Here is a 22,417-nt window from a genome sequence, read left to right as displayed (position 1 = left end):
TTGTCCAGCACCCCTCACAGAAATGAGGCCCAAGCAAGGATCAAACTCACAACCCCTAGTTTACAAGACTAGTGCTCTAACCACTAAGTTATCAGAGCCTCATGTTATAAGATCCTTGGGGGGGGGGGGGGGGGGAGATGTTTCAACAGTAAATAAAGCAACATTTCTATTGCATCTTAATACACTTCAAAGCTCAACACAAGAAAATTTGCTAGTTGGCAAAAATGTTAGCTATGTGATCAAATGCCGCAAACAAAAAATAATATTCTGCTATTTTTGGCTGTTGAAGTTGAAAAGTTGACTTTTAAAATGCTTTATTGCACTATCTACCTACATTTTATAGTTGTCTAGAAAAATGTGTTGTGCAGATTAAAGTGCATTAACTTGTCATTAACCAATTTTGTGCAAGCTCCTGGAAGGATGAACAGCATTTATCAGTGGTGTACAAATATTTTGGTACAAGATTTTTGTGCACCCTACCAATCTTTCTCTAGTTTCCAACTTGTGAAAATTATATCAATAGAAATGCAACAGCCAGAATTTGTTCTTCCTTTCAACTACTCCATGTACATGTGAATATACAAATTCAAGAAAAGATCAGCACTCTCCCAACCCTGTTCTGTTTGTAACCTGAACTCCACATTAAAGTTTACCCCTTGCTTATCAGGCTTCCTTCCACCAACCATTTTTTCAAAATACTCTGCTACTGCCATCTTTTAAGGAAGAGTATCCCAAAGACTCCCATCCCTTGGGGAAAGAAAGAAAATAGCCTTGTCTGTTTTTTTCATGACCCTACTTCTAGATTCAACCATGGAAGTTCAAAGTTCAGATTTGTTGTCAGAGTGCATGCATGGGATGACATACAACCCTTTTTTTTGAAGCTCGGTAGTATTACAGAAGGCCAGGCAGAATATCTACTTGTCTGTAGTGCAAAAAAAAAACTCAATAAAAGATGCATATACAAATGAAAGAAATATAAACAAACTTAGCAATTTAAAAAAAAAAAATGTTCAGTAATAAATAATGTGCAAAGCAAGAATGCTTAAATAAGTCTGAGTTTGTTGTTTAGGAGTCTGATGGTGAAAGGGTAGCAACTGTTCCTGAACCTGGTGGAATGAGTCTTATGGCATCAGTCAGAACAGATGTCATTGGGTTATGTGGATTTTTGATGATTGCTGCTGGTCTTCAACAGTAGTGCCCCATGTAGATGTTCCCGATTGTAGGGAGAGTTTTTGCCTGGGCTGTGACCACAACCTATTGTGGAGCTTTCTGCTCTGAGGTATTGGTACTCCCATACCAGACAGTGATGCAGCCAGTCATCAGACTTTCAATTACACATCTGTAGAAGTTTCCCAAGGTTTTCTATGTCATATCGAACCTCTGGAAATCCTGAGGAAGTACAGGTGCTGATGTGCTTTCTTCATGATGACATTCATGTGTTGGCTCCAGGAAAGGTCCTCCAAGATAGTATTCCCAGGAATTTAAATTTGCTCACCTTTTCCAATTGATTCCCCCAATTTTAACTGGATCGTACACTTCTGTTTTTTCCTTCCAAAAGTCCACAAAAGCTCCTTGGTTTTGTGACGATGAGTGAGAGGTAGTTGTTGACGAAATGTCATCTTCACATTCATCCTGCCTGGACCACTTAGGATTAATCAAGTAACTTCAAGAGTGCTGGTTGTATTGTGAGGTAACATTCAGGACTACAAAAAGTTAGAACTGCAAAGAGATGTGCTACAAAAAAGAAAACACATTCTAATGCCTGTTGTTTTTGAAACTAGGTAGTATTGCAGAAGGAAGATCAATATTTTCTTTTAATAGAGTATTTTAAAGCATCATTCGAAATAGTGTAACAGTGCTTTAGCACAACAGTCTCCTTAAGTTCAAAATGAGTTTTTAGATCCAAGGCTGGAGATGAAACTTTAGACTAATTTTGCATATTGCACTGCTGTTGGAATTTTATTGTTGTATCTGATGGAATTTTATCTCAGACGAATGTCCCTTTGGGAAGAGTAGAATTTTACAAAATGACTACAGTGTCCAGTTACGGTGCCCTCCATAATGTTTGGGACAAAGACACTTTTTTTCTTTTATTTGCCCCTGTGCTCCACAGATTTAAATGTGTGACCTGCCCCTCACAAAGCCATGTTGACTGTCCTTGGTTTTCTCCACTCTCCATTGCCAAGCTGCATGACTTCCTTTCTGATGGATTACAGCTAATCTACAGGAGTATTAGAAAACTATTCTATCTATGGCAACCCTACTATGGCATCTCTATCTCCCAGAACAAAGTTCATCCCAAGATTAGTAATTGAAGAGTGTAACATACAAAACATTTGCATTTGCACCTGTTCAGAGGCTGCTTCCAAGTTCTCATCATCTCTTTACTCCAATGAGAGTATGGTCCTTACCCTTAACGTTCACATGAGAAGGGGATTGGAGCAACCTACCTCCACTGCATAACACTATCTTCTGACAATATATATCCTAGCAAGACCCAGGATATAGCCAATCACTTCTGTATCTCAAGAGCTACTTCTCATAAAGGCAGAAATTGATGACAAACTAACTTCACCATGAGACTGCCCAATGGTCAAAGGATGAAAAAGATTTTTCAAGACCAACACCACAAACTTTGCGCAAAATTAATTGTCTGTTAGGCAACCCTTATTCCTGTTGTCCTTTGTGCTTCTGAGACTCATAACTTGCAGTAGGTGCTGGACGTGAACAGTTAATGGTATATTTGCAGAATACCCCAAATCCCCTGAAAAGATGAGGGATTCGCATTCGTGTCCTTTCCCAGACCAATATCTCCAGTATTAAGGTCCTAATTACACTCGGCCACTATTCATGAAGTGTAGGAGACAGCAGAAAGGAAATTGTAGACTGGTGAGCCTGATGTCAGAGGCTGGGAAGACGTTGGAGTTGATTGTCAAGGATGAGGTTCTTTCTTTTCTTTGGCTTGGCTTCGCGGACGAAGATTTATGGAGGGGGTAAAACATCCACGTCAGCTGCAGGCTCGTTGGTGGCTGACAAGTCCGATGCGGGACAGGCAGACACGGTTGCAGGGGAAAATTGGTTGGTTGGGGTTGGGTGTTGGGTTTTTCCTCCTTTGCCTTTTGTTAGTGAGGTGGGCTCTGCGGTCTTCTTCAAAGGAGGTTGCTGCCCGCCAAACTGTGAGGCGCCAAGATGCACGGTTTGAGGCGATATCAGCCCACTGGCGGTGGTCAATGTGGCAGGCACCAAGAGATTTCTTTAGGCAGTCCTTGTACCTTTTCTTTGGTGAACCTCTGTCACGGTGGCCAGTGGAGAGCTCGCCATATAACACGATCTTGGGAAGGCGATGGTCCTCCATTCTGGAGACGTGACCCACCCAGCGCAGCTGGATCTTCAGCAGCGTGGACTCGATGCTGTCGACCTCTGCCATCTCGAGTACTTCGACGTTAGGGATGAAAGCGCTCCAGTGAATGTTGAGGATGGAGCAGAGACAACGCTGGTGGAAGCGTTCTAGGAGCCGTAGGTGATGCCGGTAGAGGACCCATGATTCGGAGCCGAACAGGAGTGTGGGTATGACAACGGCTCTGTATACGCTTATCTTTGTGAGGTTTTTCAGTTGGTTGTTTTTCCAGACTCTTTTGTGTAGTCTTCCAAAGGCGCTATTTGCCTTGGCGAGTCTGTTGTCTATCTCGTTGTCGATCCTTGCATCTGATGAAATGGTGCAGCCGAGATAGGTAAACTGGTTGACCGTTTTGAGTTTTGTGTGCCCGATGGAGATGTGGGGGGGGCTGGTAGTCATGGTGGGGAGCTGGCTGATGGAGGACCTCAGTTTTCATGATGCTGAACCAAGCCATGAAAGACCTCAACAATGAAGACGCTGTTTACATCCGGTACCGCACGGATGGCAATCTCTTCAATCTGAGGCGCCTGCAAGCTCACACCAAGACACAAGAGCAACTTGTGAACTACTCTTTGCAGACGATGCCGCTTTAGTTGCCCATTCAGAGCCAGCTCTTCAGCGCTTGACGTCCTGTTTTGCGGAAACTGCCAAAATGTTTGGCCTGGAAGTCAAGGATGAGGTTACGGAGTACTTAAAGGCACATGTCAAAGCCAGCATGGCTCCTTGGGGAAGCCCTTGGTTCATGGGAGTATCTCAGAGAATCTTTCCTGGACCCAACACACCAATGGCATTACGAAGAATGCAAATCAGTGTCTCTACTCCTCGAGAGTTTGCCAAGGTTTGGTATGACACAAGAAACCCTAGCAAATTTCTATAGAGGTGTGGTGGAAAGTGTGCTGATCAGCTGCATCATGGTCTGGTATGGGAACAGCAATACCCCTGAGCATAAAGTCCTCCAAAAGGTAGTGGGCACAATCCAGGACATCACAGGCAACACTCTCCCCACTATTGAGTACATCTACAGGGAACGCTGCCATCGGAGGGCAGCAGCAATCATCAAAGACCAACACCACCCAGCTCTATTCTTGCTGCTGCCATCAGAAAAGAGGTCTAGGTGCCACAAGACTCAGGTTCAGGGAGCAGCTGCTCCCCCTCAATCATCGAGACTCCTCCACAACAAACTCAATTAGAGACTCATTTAAGGACTGTGCACTTTATTGATTTTCTTTTTATTCTCTCTGTATTGCAGTCAGTTGTTTACAATCATGATCTCTTTACAGTTCTATTTGTTTACATGTTTAAAACTGTGTACAGTTTATTGTTTTGCACCTACCAAAGATGCATAACTAGCATTTATGATTCTTCTCCAGCACTTTTTGTTTATTATCATTGATCCTGAGGGATCACTTAAGGATTTAAAAGAAATCCTATCTATGTATCTTCTGATCAACCAAATAAAAAAAAAAACTAAAGACACTATTATGGAATTGCACATACAACAGTACTCTAATTATATCATAGTAGATATAAATCACATTGGCTATATGAACAGAGAAATATTGAATCTATATGATCCAATTATTATTTTAAAGCAAAGTTTCCTTCTAGTTTTATCTTAGCCTAACTAATTTGGATAAGCATAACTGGTCAGTTGTATTCATAATGACTAAACAACATTATATGTTGACTTTTTAGGTCGCCATGCGCGCCTTGGGGTTTGAACCCAAAAAGGAAGAAATTAGAAAGATGATTTCTGACATTGATAAGGAAGGATCTGGTAGCATTGATTTCAATGACTTCCTAGCTATGATGGCTCAGAAAATGGTGAGATGCCATCTGAACCTTTGCAAAATGAATAAACTTCTTTGTGATATTGAGAAGTATTGATAATGATACCGCTTTATTAATTTTATCTCAAGAGTGAGAAAGATTCTAAAGAAGAAATTTTGAAGGCCTTTCGGTTATTTGATGATGATGGCACAGGCAAGATATCATTCAAAAACCTGAAAAGGGTTGCTAAAGAATTAGGGGAAAATCTGACAGATGAAGAATTGCAGGTGATTTTTTTTCTCCCTTATTGAACTTGCATTGTTTAACCACTTGTCTTTGTCATTTCCTAAATCCCATCTGTAGGCTGCCTCTGAGCAATTTCAGCCAAATGTACAATTTCCAATTAAGTGCTAATAACAAAAACAACTCTTATCTCACTACTATCTTTCAGCCCCTCCGCTGTCTCTAAATTGTCAAACTGTTTGTCTATCTAAATATTGGGAAGTCTAAAGTCATCATCTTCATTTCCTGTTGCAGACATGCAGTTCCTCAGCTGGAAGTTGTCTTAAACTGCTGATGAGTTTTGCTGTGTTATCTATGGCATCATTAAGAGTGTCTATTTCCATCTCTGTTAGATTGGCATCTCTGCCCATGCTTGCAACCCTCATCCTATTTCTTTGTTGTTTCAGACTTGATTAATCCAGTACCTCCTTGTTTTCTTCTTTTGCTCACCTTAAATTTGAGATGATCAAAAAAACTGTAAGCACATCCTAACTTCCACTATCTGACTGACCTAATCTTAATCGGCTCCACTTAAAACCCTATCTTACTTCACCCTTATAATCTCAACTCAGCCTAGAACCTTTCAAGGTATCTACACTTATCTAATTATGTCTTTTGAAGTGCCAAATATTAATTTGAAAATAAATGTTATGGAGACTTCATGTACCAGCTACTGCTATTTTTTTCTTGGTGATTAAAAGTTACAGGTTTGAGGAAGTGCCATTGGAGCATAGTAGGTGAGTAATTGTAGTGCAGTTTCTAGATAGTATTCACTGAATTATAGTTCAACGGCAATGGTGGAGGGAATGTATGTTTACAGTGGTGGATGGTTGCCAATTGATTTGTCATGAATAGGGTTAAGCTTTCTGGGTATTTATGAAGCTGAATTCTTAAACATGGCTGGAAAAAAATTAGCATAATGACCCACAATTCTAAATACAGATAGTCCTCAACTTATGACCATGTTCTGTTCTGACCGACCGATCGTATCTTGAAATTAATGTAGGTCAGAAATTTATTGTATCCATTTCATCGTTCATCAAATACAACATGGCGGCCACCAAAGCCACATCTCGAGAGGTTGGCCACCCCTCCCACAGGCACTATTTTCCAAAGGTAGCCTCCTACTTTCACCACAAAAGTGTAATTTATATATTTACATTTAAATTTTTTAAAAAATTTATACAATTTTTTTGGTCATATGTACGGATTTGGTCAGAAGTTCTATAGGTCATAAGTTGGGGACTACCTGAACAGATGGAGGCCACAGACCCTCCCCACCCCCCCCAACCCCAAGCATATTTTGCCTCTTGTGAAGATCTGATCTATATTCTCAATGTTCCAGTTTGGTATGTTTAATCCTTGATTTCACAATATAGATATGTCTTTGGGAGATAAATTGGGGCAGGTTTTTTTAGTGTAGGTCACATACAAACACTTTAAAACAGATCTTATTTAAAATACTGGAGCTCTGCTCATGCTAGACACATTGGGGCCAACAGTCTTTACAAAAGCTTTGGAGAGTGCCCAAGAAACTTCACTAATGGATTGTTGTTTACAAAAATGCAACAGATGAAAGAGCTTGTTGGAGCTGCAGATTGTCTGGAGAGGAACTTGCTAAGAGGGTCCTGTAGTTTTGCAAACAGTGAGAGAGAGAGAGAGAGAGAGAGAGAGAGAGACTCACACACACACAGATCAGTTTGACAATTTTACAGTCAGCAGCAGCAACTGGAACAGGACAAGCTGGCAAGCTTGTGGAAAACCCCATTTGGAAGACGGGTTGTGAGTGCTTGATTCAGTCTGGTCAAAGCCCTTGTGGTTCATGCAAGAAGAGAGGACTGAATGTCTAATGTTTCACTTGGAATAAGAAAAACAAAAAGGCACTCTGTGGTGACCTGAAAGAAAGAGGTTATCATCTGGAGAACCCTGAGGGGGCAAGTTTCTTCAGCAAAACACTGAAGTGGCTGATTAAAAAGGAATCAGTTGTGGGTGTCCAGTGAACAACAAGTATCTCTCTGAAAACCAACAAGAGCCTTCCTGAGCGGAAACCATTTACCTTTCAAGCACCAAAGCCTGGTGAACTTTATAAATGTTAAATTCTGCGCATAGAATAAAAATTGCCTACAAATAGTGAACTTGGAGGAATGAGAAATGAACCAAGGAACTTTTCTGAACTTACACACACATATTACATACACGTGTGCTTAGAATTAGAAGGGGGTTAAGTTAAGTTTGTTAAGTCAATAGTGATAAGTTAAAGTGTGATTCTGCTTTCATGTTTAAAGATAATTAAAAGCAACTTTTGTTTATCATGTTTAAAGATAATTAAAAGCAACTTTTGTTTAAGTAACCATTTGTCTTGGTGAGTATCTATTGCTGCTGGGTTTTGGGGTCCTCTGGGCTCGTAACAATATTTAACATTACTTTTAATGTCTTTAGATGCCCCTTCTTTTCCATGCTCTCTGCCATATATTCTTTCCTCTTCCTCTCAGACTTCACTTCTCTTATTTGTGCCTAATTTCAACCTTGTCTTCCTTGTTTCCTATTTCCTTTTATCATTTTTTAGTTCTAGCTTTTTACTTGTTGTTATCTCTCCTTTTTCTACTCCCTCTTTCTATTCTTAATTTTAATTTATCCTTATTTCAGTCTTTGTTTCATTTTGTTTTAACTTTTGCCTTCCTTTATACAATATTGATTCTTTTTTTGGTAAGCAATTTTCCTGTTGTGATTGAAAATCAGTAAAACTACAGATTCTAAAAATATTCTGAGACAGAAACAAAAATGCTAGAAACCTTTAGCAGATATGACACCATCTGTTTCAGGTTGAAGCTCTATCAAATATTGAAATTGAGAAATTAAATATTAAGTTGTGGCGGCTTACTGCAAGGCAGGTGAACCGGCCCCACTTGTAAGCCACGTGGCGGGACAGCCGGCCAAAATGGCGCCGTCGGGGGTTTCCCTTCCTTCCAGCTCAGGACTCAGAAACCCACGCTTGGGGACAACATGATGCCCGGATGATGTCAACGCCCTCCAGTGCGGTTCTCAGCCAGGTCCGGGCTGGGGGTATAAATGCAGCCCAGCAGCCTGCAATAAACTACTCTCCTCACTGAGCTCAACCCGTCTGATTGCGTGTGTTATTGCTGGAGCAGTGTAGCCGCCGCTACAAAGTCTCTATGGAGAGAGAGAGAACGTGTGAGTTTTAGATGGATAAACTTGCAGCAAAACTGTTAAATCAATATCGAGTACAAAAGTCTGAAAGGAGCTCAAACGGAAATGAGATGCTGCATTTACATTCATGCTTGTTGGAACAATGTAAGAGACCACAGGCTATGCAGGAGGCAACTGCAAAAGATTTAACACTTGTTCTTTTATCTTGTCCCTTTTCACCATCCACATTCAAGAAACTAAAGGAAGGGGAAATCTAAGTTCCAGTTGACTTGAAATTTTAATTCTCTATTTCATTGCTATTCTGAATTACGAGTCTTTGATCTGGTATGTGTTCCAATGCAGCCCAACATAAACTTGAGAAATAACACTTCATCCTCTGCCTGGTTTTCTATAGATTTTGGGAGTCTATAAAATTCAGTTAGCTTTCTTTTTTTGGTTTGATGTTAGCAAAGTTAGAAATCTGCATTTTTAACTCTTGTGCATTCATTGCCTGATGTTCTCTCTCTCCAGCCCATTTTACACCGAGCTTGAAAGCCAGGTTTTATCCTCCTTTCAAGTGCTGTGTGAAAGAACCACAAGGTGGATTGGGGGGGTGGTCTAGACTTGCCTGTAGGTAGTCTTAGTGGTGGAGCATATTTGACTCACAGAGCTGGCTTTTTTCGGTTCTATGTGAACATTCAAGCCAGCTTCCTAATACAGGTCATGTTTACAGTAATAGCATGACTTTGCAGTATAAAAAGGGCTTCTGTCTCTTCCCTTCCCTCCTCATTAATCTATAACCAAACGACTCTGAAAATATTTGAATTGTTTGGGAAATTATGGACAAGCAAATTTGCTAATCAGAGATTTTTTCTTTTGTCGAATCGATCTCTTCCTAATTTGTTTACTCAATTTTCCAGGCTGACAATATCCAGCATTTTTTTTTGTTTTTGTTTTTAGTTCCCATCTTAATTCTCTCACTGAGTCTCACTTTATCATTGCTCTTTTGATGTGTCTTTTTAAACTCTGTTTCTCTCCAATCATGGTTAGAGAATGTAATTAATGAATTCTCAGCTTCTACTTCATTTTTTCAGGTCCTGCCTGCTCCTACAATTGCATTAGGTGGCGATATTTACTTTCTTAAACTACTTTTCACTATGCCACCAAAAACCCTGCCCCCTTCCCAACCAAACTCTCCCCGCTACACCCCAATTCCACAACTATTATTTGTTGTAGTTTGCAACTATTGAGCTAAAGTTCACTACTTGGTGAATTGTGGTTGACAAGCCACATCCTGTCATTTCATGAGCAATGTACCATAATTCCACATCAGCTTTGTGTTTTGTACTCAATGTTTCTAATTGTATCTTCATAGAAATGGAGACTAGTAGATCAAAGAAAAAGGCTGTTACACTCATGAAATCTGCTCCAATTCTTCTAAAGAGCAATCCAGTTAACTCCACATCCAACTATTTTTTTAAATCCTCTCTTTTTCACCAATATTTTCTTCTGTGTAAAGTGTGTAAAGCTTTTCTCATCTAAAATTTGATTAAAAACTGTAGCCAAGAACCAGCTTTGCCTGGCAATAATATAATGGATTTCACAATATGTGAAATGGGGGGTGGGGGGGGGTGGTCTTGGGGCTTGGGGTTTGAATTTCTAGGCCCTAAGTACTTAATATTCTTAGCTTTTTATTTACATACAAAACCCAGGATACATCATTGTTTTTTAACTGTTTTGTTAATTTGCTACATTCAATGATTTACCCACACTCAAGTCCTTATCTTCTTGAAGCCTGGTTTCTGTTTACATGGGTTTTTTGAGCATGCATCTTGCAGTAATTAAAGTGAGTTATTGAATAAAGTACGATAAGTCAATCATTGCCTTCAAGATGAAACCGGGAAATAAAATACATTATCTCCATTGGGTATTGAACTGACAAGTTAATATCAAGCTCTGAAATTTTCCAGTAGTACCATCTGGAAGTATGCTGCTCATAAAAGAAAGGCTTGCATTTCTACACCACCTTTCATGGTCTAGTTGAAAATGTACTTAATCTCGTGCCTGCCATTCTATCTGCTGAAATATCGAAGACAAATTTGCTAAGCATGACCACTCCATTATCCTTATGGAGATTAAATAATCTTGCAGGACCTTACTGTGAAGGATTAGATTCTGTTCTCTTCATAAAGAAGAACATGTAAGAATCAGCAGTTAAATATGAATGTGTGAAGATATGGAATAGACATTCTGCATTGTCGAAGTGGCATACCATGGGTAGAAGCAAATGGATCCTTAATCAATATAAGGATAAAGCTTTGCACATTTTGAAATAAATATTGGAGGAACATGGTGTACACTTCATTCTTGATGACAGAGTGGGAAGACAAGGATGAAATATTTTCACCTTTTCATTCTGAAGTGCAAAATGCTCGATTCAACCAGCAGCACAGTTGGTGTAGCAGTTAGTACAATGCCTTTACAGTGCCAGTGATGGGACCAGACCCAAGGTTTGAATCCCGCACTATCTGTAAGGAGTTTGTACATTCTTTCCATGTCTGTGTGGATTTTCTCTGGGGGCTCCGGTTTCCTCCCACCATTCAAAATGTATTGGAGTGTAGATTAAATGGGGGCAAATTGGGTGGCGTGGACTTGTGGGCCGAAATGGCCTGTAAATGCTGAATGTCTAAACTTTTTGTTAAAAAAACTTTGCCTCTTCCTGATGTCCACACTGATACAGTATTCATCCCATTTGTTTCACTCCATGAGATGTCAAGCACACAGCACTGAACTTGCAAAGGTTATTGGATGAGAAAATATTCCATTTCAACTACCATCATTCAGGGCAAGCTATTCTAGTACATCCACCTGAGAATATACTTGTGTATTGTCACCAAAATAACACAAATTTGTTTAATTGGAAGGGGTTTGTTGACAGTGCTATCAAGTGGCATTCGCTCTCCAATAATTTGTATATTTCTGCTTCCCTGAACCATTTTTTCCCAGTCCCTTCCCACCTACTTCAGGGATGCCTCACATGCTCTCCATCACTTCCACAGCTTTCAGTTCCCTGGGCAGACTGCCTCATTTTCATCATGAATGAACAGTCCCTATACACTTCCATTCCCCAATAAAGGTCTCCAGACTCTGCTTTTTTTCTTGATATCATACCTAACTAGAACCTCTCCATCACCACTCTCTTCCATCTGACAGACTCTGCCTCAATGAATTCTCCTTTGGCTCATTCCACTTTCTCCAAGTTAAAGGTATAGCCATGGGTCCTAGTTATGCCTATGTGGAGCAATCTATATTGCAAGCCTTCACAGGTACTTCCTTCATTACATTGATTATTACATTGGTCCTGCCTCCTGCACCCATGAAGAGCTTGTTAACCTTATCCACTTTACAGCCAGCTTCCACCATAACCTCAAATTTACTTGGTCCATCTTGTCATGTTGGGTTCAAACATGCTTGTAATAAAAACTACCTTGAGCCTGGAGTTGCATTCATAACTTGCTTTATTTTAACATTCCCTTGGTGAATATCTATACACGCAGGTATCGCCTGCTGCTCCCGAGCCCGCCAAACGCATAACTCTCCCGGATGCGGAAGCCCTGCCCTGTGATGTCATCAGCCTGCTCGATGTCCCGCCAATAATGTTACACCACATCCCCTTGCTTTGCATTCGAAGGTCCCTTTTCTGTGGCTTTTCCCGCTACAGTTACATTTACACATTCAGGTACAAATATACATAAAACATTTACAATAGACAAGTCTTTGTTGACTCTGGGTGTTTTACAGTCTCTACAGATTCAATCTCTGCATGTCTTCTCAGCCTGACCTCTTTTTTAATGCCAGGCGAACTCTGTGTTTCAGTTGGCAGAGTCTCTGGACCTGCCTTTGCAGGAATGTACATTTCCAGCCGGTGGTTTTGTCGCTTTTCACCTTGAGACTCTGGTATGGGCACGAGATGTTGGCGATTCCGTCTCAGTGTCCCTTGTGGTCCGCTAACCATGTACGACCATGGGCTGTGATACACAGAAGTTACTGTACCTTGCTGTCTTGCATGGGAGATCCACGCATTGTCTCTTGGTGCTAGCTTTTCCAGGCCGCTTGTGCTATGTCTCTTGTTATGCCACTACACATATGTACACCTCTTCTCCCTCTCCTTGTTCTGGAGTTGTAGCAGATATGGAAGTTCCACCTGAAACCTCTCTGGAAGGGTTAGTAGAGTCGGTCAAAGGTGACGTCCTATTAGCAACTTGGCTGGACTGTAGCCGTTGCTTGGTGGTGTGGCTCTTTATGCCAATAGTGCATGGTAAGGGACTTTTGACTTCTTGAGCAGATTCTTCACTGTTTGTACTACTTGTTCTGCCTCGCCATTGCTTTGTGGATACTTGGGGCTACTGGTCACATGCTCGAACCCGTAATCTGCTGCAAAGGTTTTCATGTTTTGTCTAGAGAATTGTGGACCATTATCGCTTACTAATGTCTCTGGAATGCCATGCCGTGCAGTCATTGATTTTAAGTGAACAATTACATTGATAGCTCATGTCAGGTTTGTCACATTTGTGGCCCGAAATGTGAAGTTAATAACACTAATAAAGACATCTCCGTGTCTTTATTCTCCAGCTTTCATTGTTCCTCCATTTCGCGCTCTTCTCTCTCTCTCATACCACGTGACTTCCGGTCAGGTGAATACATCTCATGCATATTCATTATCATGACATCCCTCCTTTTACCAGAAATAAACTTTACACCTCAATATTGAAATGTAAACACCGTCACCTTATCAATATCCCTCGGAACCAACAAACAATGTCCAACAAACAAACAAATTCAAACTAATACAATAACTCAACTAACTAAAATGTACTACATACAGCACTCATACACGCACTTTGATATATGATTAAATCACTGTCCCAATGTTCTTTTATCAATCCAACTGTCACAAACTTAGAAATACGGCACAAAGTCTTCGTATCGTTTAGGCGCTTTCCTGTCTCGTTTTGGCCTTCCTGCGACACTATCGTGGCTACTCGATTGTTCGCTCTCGGCGTCGGAAACGCTGCTCGCCACGGCCTCGAGTGCTTCTGGCCCTCTAGTCACTTCATCAGGAATGCTGGTAACCGCCTCGGGAACATCATCTGGTCTCTCAGGTTGAGCATCTCGTATTGGACTTTCAACCTCCTCGCTCGATGTCTCTCTGGACTGGTACCTTTTTACACCTGACACATTTCTTTTGTACAGGACTCCAGCCGGAGACTTGACTGTTACCATACTGCCACTTCTGGATACGACAGTGTAGGGTTGATGGTAATAAGGTGTGTCTAGCTTACCACCATTCTCATGCCTCACCAGAACATTATCTCCGGGCATGATGTCTGAGTACCTGGCTCCACGTCTCGAGTCTGTGTACAGCTTTGCTGCTCCTTTCTTTTCAGCATCGTGGTCCCTCATCTCCTGGTCGTCCCAGATTTCCTTTATTTCAGGCATTTTTGTGTGGATTTTTCTCTCAAAAAATGCTTCTGCAGGACTTCTTCCTGTGGTTGCATGGGGCGTTGCCCGATAGACAGCCACATAAGATAGCAATGCTTCTCGCCAATTTTGTCCTTCTGCGGGAGCAATCCGTAATCGTTTTTCAATGGACTGATTTTGTCTCTCTACTTCCCCGTTGGCTTGCGGCCATTTCGGACTTACTTTATGATGGTGGATACCTGTGGTCCTCATGTATTCAGCAAATGTCTCTGAAATGAATTGTGGACCATTGTCAGAGTATAGCGTAACAGGCAATCCATATCTTGCGAAGATCTCTGCTAATGCTTGTATTGTTTTTTCTGTGGTCGTGGACCTCATCACAACGTATTCATAGTATCTGCTGTAGTAATCTATCACTACCATGATTGATTCACCAGTCGGTAAAGGTCCAAGAAAATCAACGGCTACGTCGATCCACGGTCCTGTCGGGAGTTGCGTACTCCGGATCGGCTCTGGAGGATTACTCCTACTTGTGATTTGACATCCATGGAAAGTTTTGACGAATTTCTCTGCGTCTTTATCACAACCTGGCCACCATACTTTACTCCTGAGGTTTTGCTTGGTACCAACAATACCTAGGTGTCCTTCATGAGCTAAGGATACAATCTTCGGTCTCAACCTCTGTGGTATCACCAATCTACAACCTCTCAATACACACTGTCCGATGCAACAAAATTCGTCTCTAATGGGAATGTAAGCCTTGTGAGTACACTTGTCCCATTGTCCACTCTGGATACATTTTCTCACTTCCATGAGTTCTGGGTCATGTTCGAACTCTCTCTCGACTTCCTTCGTGGTCACAGCTTTCGGTGTCGACTGAATAGCTATGAAGCGTACAAAGCTCTCTGCTTCTGTCCCCAATTCTGACTTGGATTGTGGGCCTCCATCCTTCACTAATCTGGACAGCGGATCAGCAATGTTTGCTTTGCCAGCAATGTGAACTACTTTGTACTTGTAGGGTTGGAGTCGGAGTACCCATCGCTCTATTCTGGCACACGGTTTGGATCTAGCGGCATAGATCACCTCTAATGGTTTATGATCTGTGATGAGTTCAAATTCAATGCCATACAAATATGCATGGAACCTCTCACAGGCCCATACAAGTCCGAGTGCTTCTTTCTCTGTCTGAGAATATCTTCTTTCCACATCTGACAACGATCTGCTGGCGTAGGCAATGATTCTTGGTCCTACCTCATGTATCTGTACCAACACGGCTCCTAAACCAACAGGACTAGCATCCGCTATGACTTTGGTTGGTGCAGCCGGATCATAATATCCAAGAGTATCAGCATCTGTCAGACTTTGCTTCAGCGTTGTGAACGCTTTTTTCTGCTCCGATCCAAAATGAAATGGTACACCTTTCCTGGTTAGTTTCCTTAGTGGTTCTGCCACTGTAGCAAAATTAGGGATGAACGTTGCGCAATAATTGACCAATCCTAGGAAACTCCTCACCTCCGTTGCGTTCTGGGGTGCACGTGCATCTGCAATAGCCTTCACCTTGGTCTCTGCTGGGTTTAGTCCTTCCCGTGTAAGTTTGTGTCCCATGAAGTTCATTTCTGACACACCGAACTGGCACTTGTTTCCATTCACGGTAAGGCCTGCCTCCTGTAGTCTAGATAGTACACGCCTCAACCGTCCGTCATGCTCCTCCTTGGTGGGTGCCTGGACTATGATGTCGTCAGAAATGTTGGCAACTTCAGGAATGCCTTGAATCACTCGATGGATTTCATATTGGTAGATCTCAGAAGCTGCATTAATGCCGAACGATAGTCTTTTGTATCGGTACAATCCACAGTGAGTCACGAGTCACAAATGTTGTTACGTCTCGGGATTCTGGGTCCAGCTCTAATTGATGATAGCCCCATTTTAAATCAATTTTTGAGAATACCTTGCTGGTAGTTAGTTCTTGAAGTATTTCCTCCACTGTTGGTATAGGGTGTCGTTCTCGAATTATAGCTTCATTGGCCATTCTCATATCAACACAGTCTTGTGTCACCATTTGGTTTGGGCACAATCACTACTGGGCTAACCCATTGCGTCGAATGTTCCACAGGTTCAATAATGTCTTGCTCTATCAACTCTTTAATTTTGGCTTCGACTTTCCCACGAAGTCCAAACGGAGTTCTGCGCACTGGTTGCGCCTTGGGTTTGACCGTTTTGTCCACCGCTAGCTTTAGTTGTCGACCTTTCAGCTTTCCTACTCCTTGGAAGACTGCGGGGAATTCTTGCTTCATATCCTCGTATGAACTGAATTGACACGAGCTCCAATATGAAGTATTGCCAGGTCTTGCGCTGTGCGTCTACTCAGCAATGGTTCTCCCCTCTCGTCGATGACAACAAACTGCTTCGGTATACTTATCACCAGCTTCAACAGTTGCAGTAAAAACATCCAATGGTCTGTATATGGATACAGTTTCTTGGAGCACTTCCTTGAGGTACAGATGATCTTTTTCCTTTTCAATTTCTCCCACAAATGTCGATCAATTACATTACTGTCACTGCCTGAGTCTACAATGACCTGAACTGTCACACCACCAATGATCACTGGGACCTTCTCATGATGTACATCATTCAATGTAAATTGATAATATCTCTGTCCATCCTGGTTATCATCATCATCGTCACTTTCTGGGTCACTGTCTATATGGCGGATAGTGTCTTTCTTTCCAGGATACTTTCCTTTCCCCCAAGCTTTGTCTTTGGAAGCTGTGCTCTTCCCCTTCTGGTCTGCATTGGGCTTGCTTTTGCACTTCTTTGCAAAGTGGTCTTTACCTCCGCACTTTCTGCAAACTTTGCCTTTTGCTGGGCAGCATGGGTCTTTTCCAAAATGACCTCTGTTTCCACATCGATAACACTCCACGTCATGTATATCTTGGCTGGTTATGCGATTGCCTCTTAACTTGCTGGCTTGAGTTTTCCTTCAGGGTCATGGTATGAAATTGCCCCTCAACAGCCTCTAATGCAGCAGCAATGGCTAAAGCATCAGTGAGGTTCAACTCACTCCCTTTTTCCAGCAGACGTCTCCTGAGCTTGTCTGATCTGCAGTGCTGCACGACTTGATCCAATAATTGGTTGTCCAAATCAGCTGCCATGTAATTGCATCCAACAGCCAGCTGGCGAAATCTCGTCACGTACTGAGCAATTGTTTGTCCATCTTGTTTCGTTCTCCGAAACAAATGGCGTTGAAATGTAGCTTTCGGTGTCACTACATAGTGTGCATTCAATGCATTGACCGCTTTCCGGTATTCATCCTTCCTTCCTGTATTCAAAAGTGTCTTAAAAGTTTCCCGAACTGCGGGTCCTGCGGTGAAAAGAAGTAACGCCCTTCTCTGCGCTTTTTGTTCCACCGTACTGCTATCGAGAAATAGGCCACGACTGTCGGCGTAGGCTTCAAATTCTTCCAACCATGCCTTCCACTTCACACTTGCAGTGCTTGCATCACCAGTCGGGTCAAAATGAGGAACACCTCGAAGTGTTAAAAAATTAGCCTCTGTGCCTGCCATGAGGAAACTTTTTTCAGCCCAAAGCCACCGAATCAAAAATCAAAATTCTTATCACATTTAAGTTCCAAAATGTTGTTGTTTTAATCCTCGTCGCCATTGTGGCCCGAAATGTGAAGTTAATAACACTAATAAAGACATCTCCGTGTCTTTATTCTCCAGCTTTCATTGTTCCTCCATTTTGCGCTCTTCTCTCTCTCTCATACCACGTGACTTCCGGTCAGGTGAATACTTCTCATGCATATTCATTATCATGACAAGGCTGAGTTATGCTAGCTCTATGAATCTTGAGAAATAGTCGTCCACCTCTAATAAATGTATTCTCCAAGAGTGAATAAGTGCATGCCAAGTTTTTGCCATGGCATATCAGGGAATTTACTTGGCATCAGTGCTTCTCTTACATATGTCCTTTCGAGGATGCACTCTCTACACCTTAAGACAATCTCACCTATTTGATTACTCAGACCTGGCCACCACACTGTTTGACTTGCACATTTCTGACACTTTACAACCCCCTGGTGGCTGTTGCGTATTTTCTCGAGTACCTCGTTCCACACGTTAGCCAGAATAGCTAATTTCGTACCACACAGGAGTAGTCCGTTATGCACACTCGGAATGGCCCTCTCTTGCCAGTAGCATTTGACTGGTCCCTGTAACACATTTCTGTCTGGCCAGCCTTCAATGCAGTATTTTATGACCTGGACACACACTGTCAACACATAGTTGGTCTTGGAGCTCTGTTAGTTAACTGTCGCTCGTTGGGGAATTTTCCATCACTGTCTCGATATAAATATTAGCGTCCTCCATGAGGTCTTTGTCAGCACTCACATTTCAGTCTTGTAGTGGGGAGCGAGAGAGTGTATCCTCAGTTGTGAGGTTCTCCCCAGGTGTATGTGAGATCATGTATAAGTGCCTCATTCTGAGCCTCTGTATCTGTGGTGGCAGCGAATCCAGCACTTGCCCACCTCTCAAGTGGTTTGTGGTCTGTCTCCAACTCGAAATATAGTCCCAAAAAAAAACTTTGAACCTCTTGCAAGCCCAAGTCAGTGCCAATGCCTTTTTTTCAGCTGTGCGTACCGTTGTTCTTTTTGTGTTATCGATGTGGAAGCATAAGCGTCTGGTAACCAATTGTCTCCATCCTTCTGTAGTAATACTGCTCCCAGTCCATATGATGAAGCCTTAGCTGATATTCTCAGTTGCCTACATGGATTATACAACTGAAGTTCCGGTGTGGATGATAACTCACACTTGAGGTTACAACATGACCTCTGTTGCTCATGTCCCCAGCTCCACTGGTTTTTCTTGGACAACAGGTCTCTGAGGTTTGTTCTTTTCAGCTAGGTTTGGTATGAACTTCCCTAGTTGGCTCACCATACTGAGCTCACTAATATTTGTCGGCTCCTTCATGTCGTGCACAACTCTTGTCCTGACTGGGTCTGGTCTCGTGCCGTCTGCTGAGATGATGTACCCTAGAAAATTCACCTGCCTTCTTCCAAACTCACACTTTGCCATGTTGAGAGTGACCCCTGTCTTTTCTGCTTGTTCTAGAACTGCACGGACCCTTGTATCGTGTTTGTCCTTCGTGATCCCCCAGATGAGGATATGTCCATGTGGTAGAGAACTCCTTCCAGGCCTGCGGTAACCTCGGTCACCATTCTGTTCTGGAAGTGTTCAGGTACAGAGGAGATACCAAAGGATAGACGGTGGAAATAGTAATGCCCAAATGGAGTGATAAATGTCATGTAGAGAGCTGATTCTTTGGACAAAGGAATTTGCCAAAGTCCCATGTTCGCTTCCAGCTTAGTAAAATATTGTCCACTCTCTCGGTCTAGGGTGTCCACTCTGGCCACTAGCTAGAGTCTCACCAAAGCTGATCTCAATAGCTCCACTTGTAAGTCTCTCACCATGAACACTTCTTCTCTGTTGCTCCTCTCTCTGTATGAGAAAGATTCTTTTGCCTATCCCAGGACCATCAATTTCACTCCTCCAGGACCATAGCGTGGCTTCTGTGCTTTTCCTAGCTTACCGTCTCTGGGTATAATTCTTTTGAACACTTGGTCGGGAATGGCTGTAACATTGGCCCCTATGTGATTTTGAAGGTAACTTTGGTGCCTCCTACGTTAATGTCGGCCATCCTAGGGTTCCTCGCTAGATGCTATTTCTCCAGGGAACAATCCGTCCATGTTCATTCACCATGCAAGTTGACCCACAGACTTTTCCATAGTGTCCTCGTTTGCTACAGTTGTGGCATTCTGCACTCCTGGCTGGGCATTGAAATGTGGAGTGGAACGGTAGTTTTTCGCACTTGGGGCATGTCTTGCACTCTACTTTGCTCTGAGTCATCGTCTTAACTTTTTGCTGCCCTGGCATCTGCCCTTTGCCTCAAAACTTTCTGTCTTCCTCTCAAGTTACACTGTGTCTACTGCCAGTTTGCTTGCAAACATTTCTTGCAAGTCAGTTTGCAGCTGCTTTATTGCCTTTGACTGTCTAGCCATTGTGACTACTTTCATGAGGGTGAAGTCTTTGTCCAGTTGCATCCTCTCCGACAGTGACGAATCTCTTAGACCCACTACTAGTCTGTCTTGTAAAAGTTCATCATGCAGATCCCCATATTCACAATTCTCTGCCGGTGCATTTAAGGCTGTAATGAATGTGTCTACTGTATCTACAGGCTGCTGCACTCTCTTGTTAAATTTCACCCGTTTGTAAATTACATTCTTCTTGGGCATGAGATAATAATTGAATCCTCTCCATACTGCATCGTACTGCTGCCGCTGCATACCTGTTCAATCTAGGCTTCGTACTTCGTAGTACGTCATCAGCCTCATTCCCCCTTGCACTATATCAGCATATTCACCTGGTTAGCTTCAGAGAAATTATTTAAATTACTTTCCAGTCTGAAGCACTCAAATCTTCTTGTCCACTTCTCCCACTCCTTTGGTTTTGAGAAGTCGAAGGGTTCTGGAAGTTTTATCAAACAAAGTTGCTGTTGGAGGTGCCACCACTTCCAATTGGAGTGCCTCCATGTGTTCAAGCCCATTCTCCATCTTAGCTTGTCTCTTTCACTTTTACCCCTTCACAGTCTGTCCTTCTCTCAGTGGCTCAAAGCTTCACTTCTGACACCATGTTGTGTTGGGTTCCAGCACTCTTGTAATAAAAACTACCTTGAGCCCAGAGTTGCGTTCATAACTTGCTTTATTCTAACATCCCCTTGGTGAATATCTACATGAGCAGACATTGCCTGCTGCTCACGAGCCAGCCAGATGCATAACTCCTGGATGCAGGTCCCACCCTGTGATGTCATCAGCCTGCCAATAGTGTTACATTACATGTCTCTAGGAACTCTTCTTCCCCCTTCTCAATCTCTCTCTGCCTCTATTTCTGGATACAAGGTATCCATAGGCATCTTTTATAAACCTACTAACTCTCATATTTACCATGACTACACCTCTTCTCATCCTGTAAGGATTCTGTTCCTTTCAATTCCTGTCACATCTGCTCCCAGGATAAGGCCTTCCATTATAGGACACCAGAGAGGTCTCCTTCAGAAAATTTGGTTTCCCCTCTTCTACCATTATTCAGCCCTCACCAGCATCTCTTCTATTTCCTGCAAATCTGCCTGGACACCCTTCCTCACCCTCAACCCAGAAGTAACAAGTTTTCCCTTCTCCTTACCTACCAACCCACCAGCCTCCTACAATGAAATCCCATCTTCCCCCTCCCTTTCCACTTTTAGCAGGGATTGTTACTGCCGCAATTCCCTCGGTTGCTCATGTATTCCTCCCAATCGCCCACTTGGTACCTACCCCTGTAACCACAAGAAGTACTACACTTCCACCTCCACCCATGCCTCTGTTCGGGGCCCCCAAACAACCATTTCAAGTGAAATAGCAGTTATGAATCTGTAGTGGTCATTTACAGCATCCAATGCAGTGTCCTCTGCATCAGGGAGATTGTTGTCATTAATGTTCTGAAGGCTGTTATTGATGAAAGATGTAAAATATTGTGTCCACTGAAAGTATGAGATAATATCCCAAGACTGCATATGCTATACATGTGTGAAATCAAATGTACCTATCCTCTACTAAAGAAGTTTGGGTCCAACAACTTTATTTCAGGTGCCTGCCTACATTTTGTTCATTCCTTGATGAAGGGCTCTAGTTTGAAATGTTGGTAAAGTACACTTTTTGACCTGCTGAGTTTCTCTTGCATTTTTTACTTCAATTACGGTGTCTGCAGACTTTTGTTTTACTTTAGTAGAACTAAATGTTCAGAGCAGATTATAATATTATATTGAATGTTTATAGACAAGTCAACAAGGATTAATTTCTATCCTTTTGTATTTTTTGTTAAGATGCTTTTCTTTTGGTTTTTTTTTGTAGCGATACTTTCCTCTTGATTCTCCAAACACTTCCTTAATGCTACTTTAATTCATCCTATGAAATAAGTTTGGAAAAATACAGTGAACAAATTCAGAAACAGTAATTAAATTTGATGTCACAGTTGATGAAAAGCACGGGTAAATGTAGGTTACTGGATGGAAGCCAAACTTGCTAAGATCAAAGAGAACTAATCCAAGTTTATTGGAAGTCAAGGTTGTATTTAAAATCTTAAAACAGGAATAGATTCCTTCAAGATCAAGATGAGTACAGCAAGAGTCACTGTACATGCATAGATATTTAAATGAAGAAAAAGAGGCATATTTCAATTTTAAGACTAATAAAAAGCATAAAATCAAAATGAATTTAGCATTATTATTTAATTATGTGAACCATGTACT

The 22,417-nt window shown here is 42.1% G+C and overlaps 1 protein-coding gene across 17 annotated transcripts in view; it reads left to right on the top strand.

The window, feature by feature from the left end:
• Nucleotides 1-22,417, top strand: part of LOC138757591 (uncharacterized) — a 62,250-nt gene that overhangs the window by 26,815 nt on the left and 13,018 nt on the right. For 13 of the 17 annotated variants that reach the window (XM_069925206.1, XM_069925214.1, XM_069925198.1 and 10 more), the window contains 2 exons: nucleotides 5,093-5,221; nucleotides 5,317-5,454. In XM_069925206.1, the coding sequence (XP_069781307.1) occupies nucleotides 5,093-5,221; nucleotides 5,317-5,454 (267 nt within the window). Of the gene's footprint in view, nucleotides 1-5,092; nucleotides 5,222-5,316; nucleotides 5,455-6,150; nucleotides 6,187-8,271; nucleotides 8,566-19,185; nucleotides 19,313-22,019; nucleotides 22,119-22,417 lie in introns of those variants that run through there. The other 4 variants (XR_011353716.1, XM_069925207.1, XM_069925205.1 and 1 more) reach the window with 4 other exon arrangements.

The sequence above is a fragment of the Narcine bancroftii genome, chromosome 3 (assembly GCF_036971445.1).
Source record: "Narcine bancroftii isolate sNarBan1 chromosome 3, sNarBan1.hap1, whole genome shotgun sequence".
Taxonomy (NCBI): Eukaryota; Metazoa; Chordata; class Chondrichthyes; order Torpediniformes; family Narcinidae; genus Narcine; species Narcine bancroftii.
The sequence above is the reverse complement of the archived record's forward strand: the minus strand, read 5'-3'. Positions and strand labels throughout refer to the sequence as shown.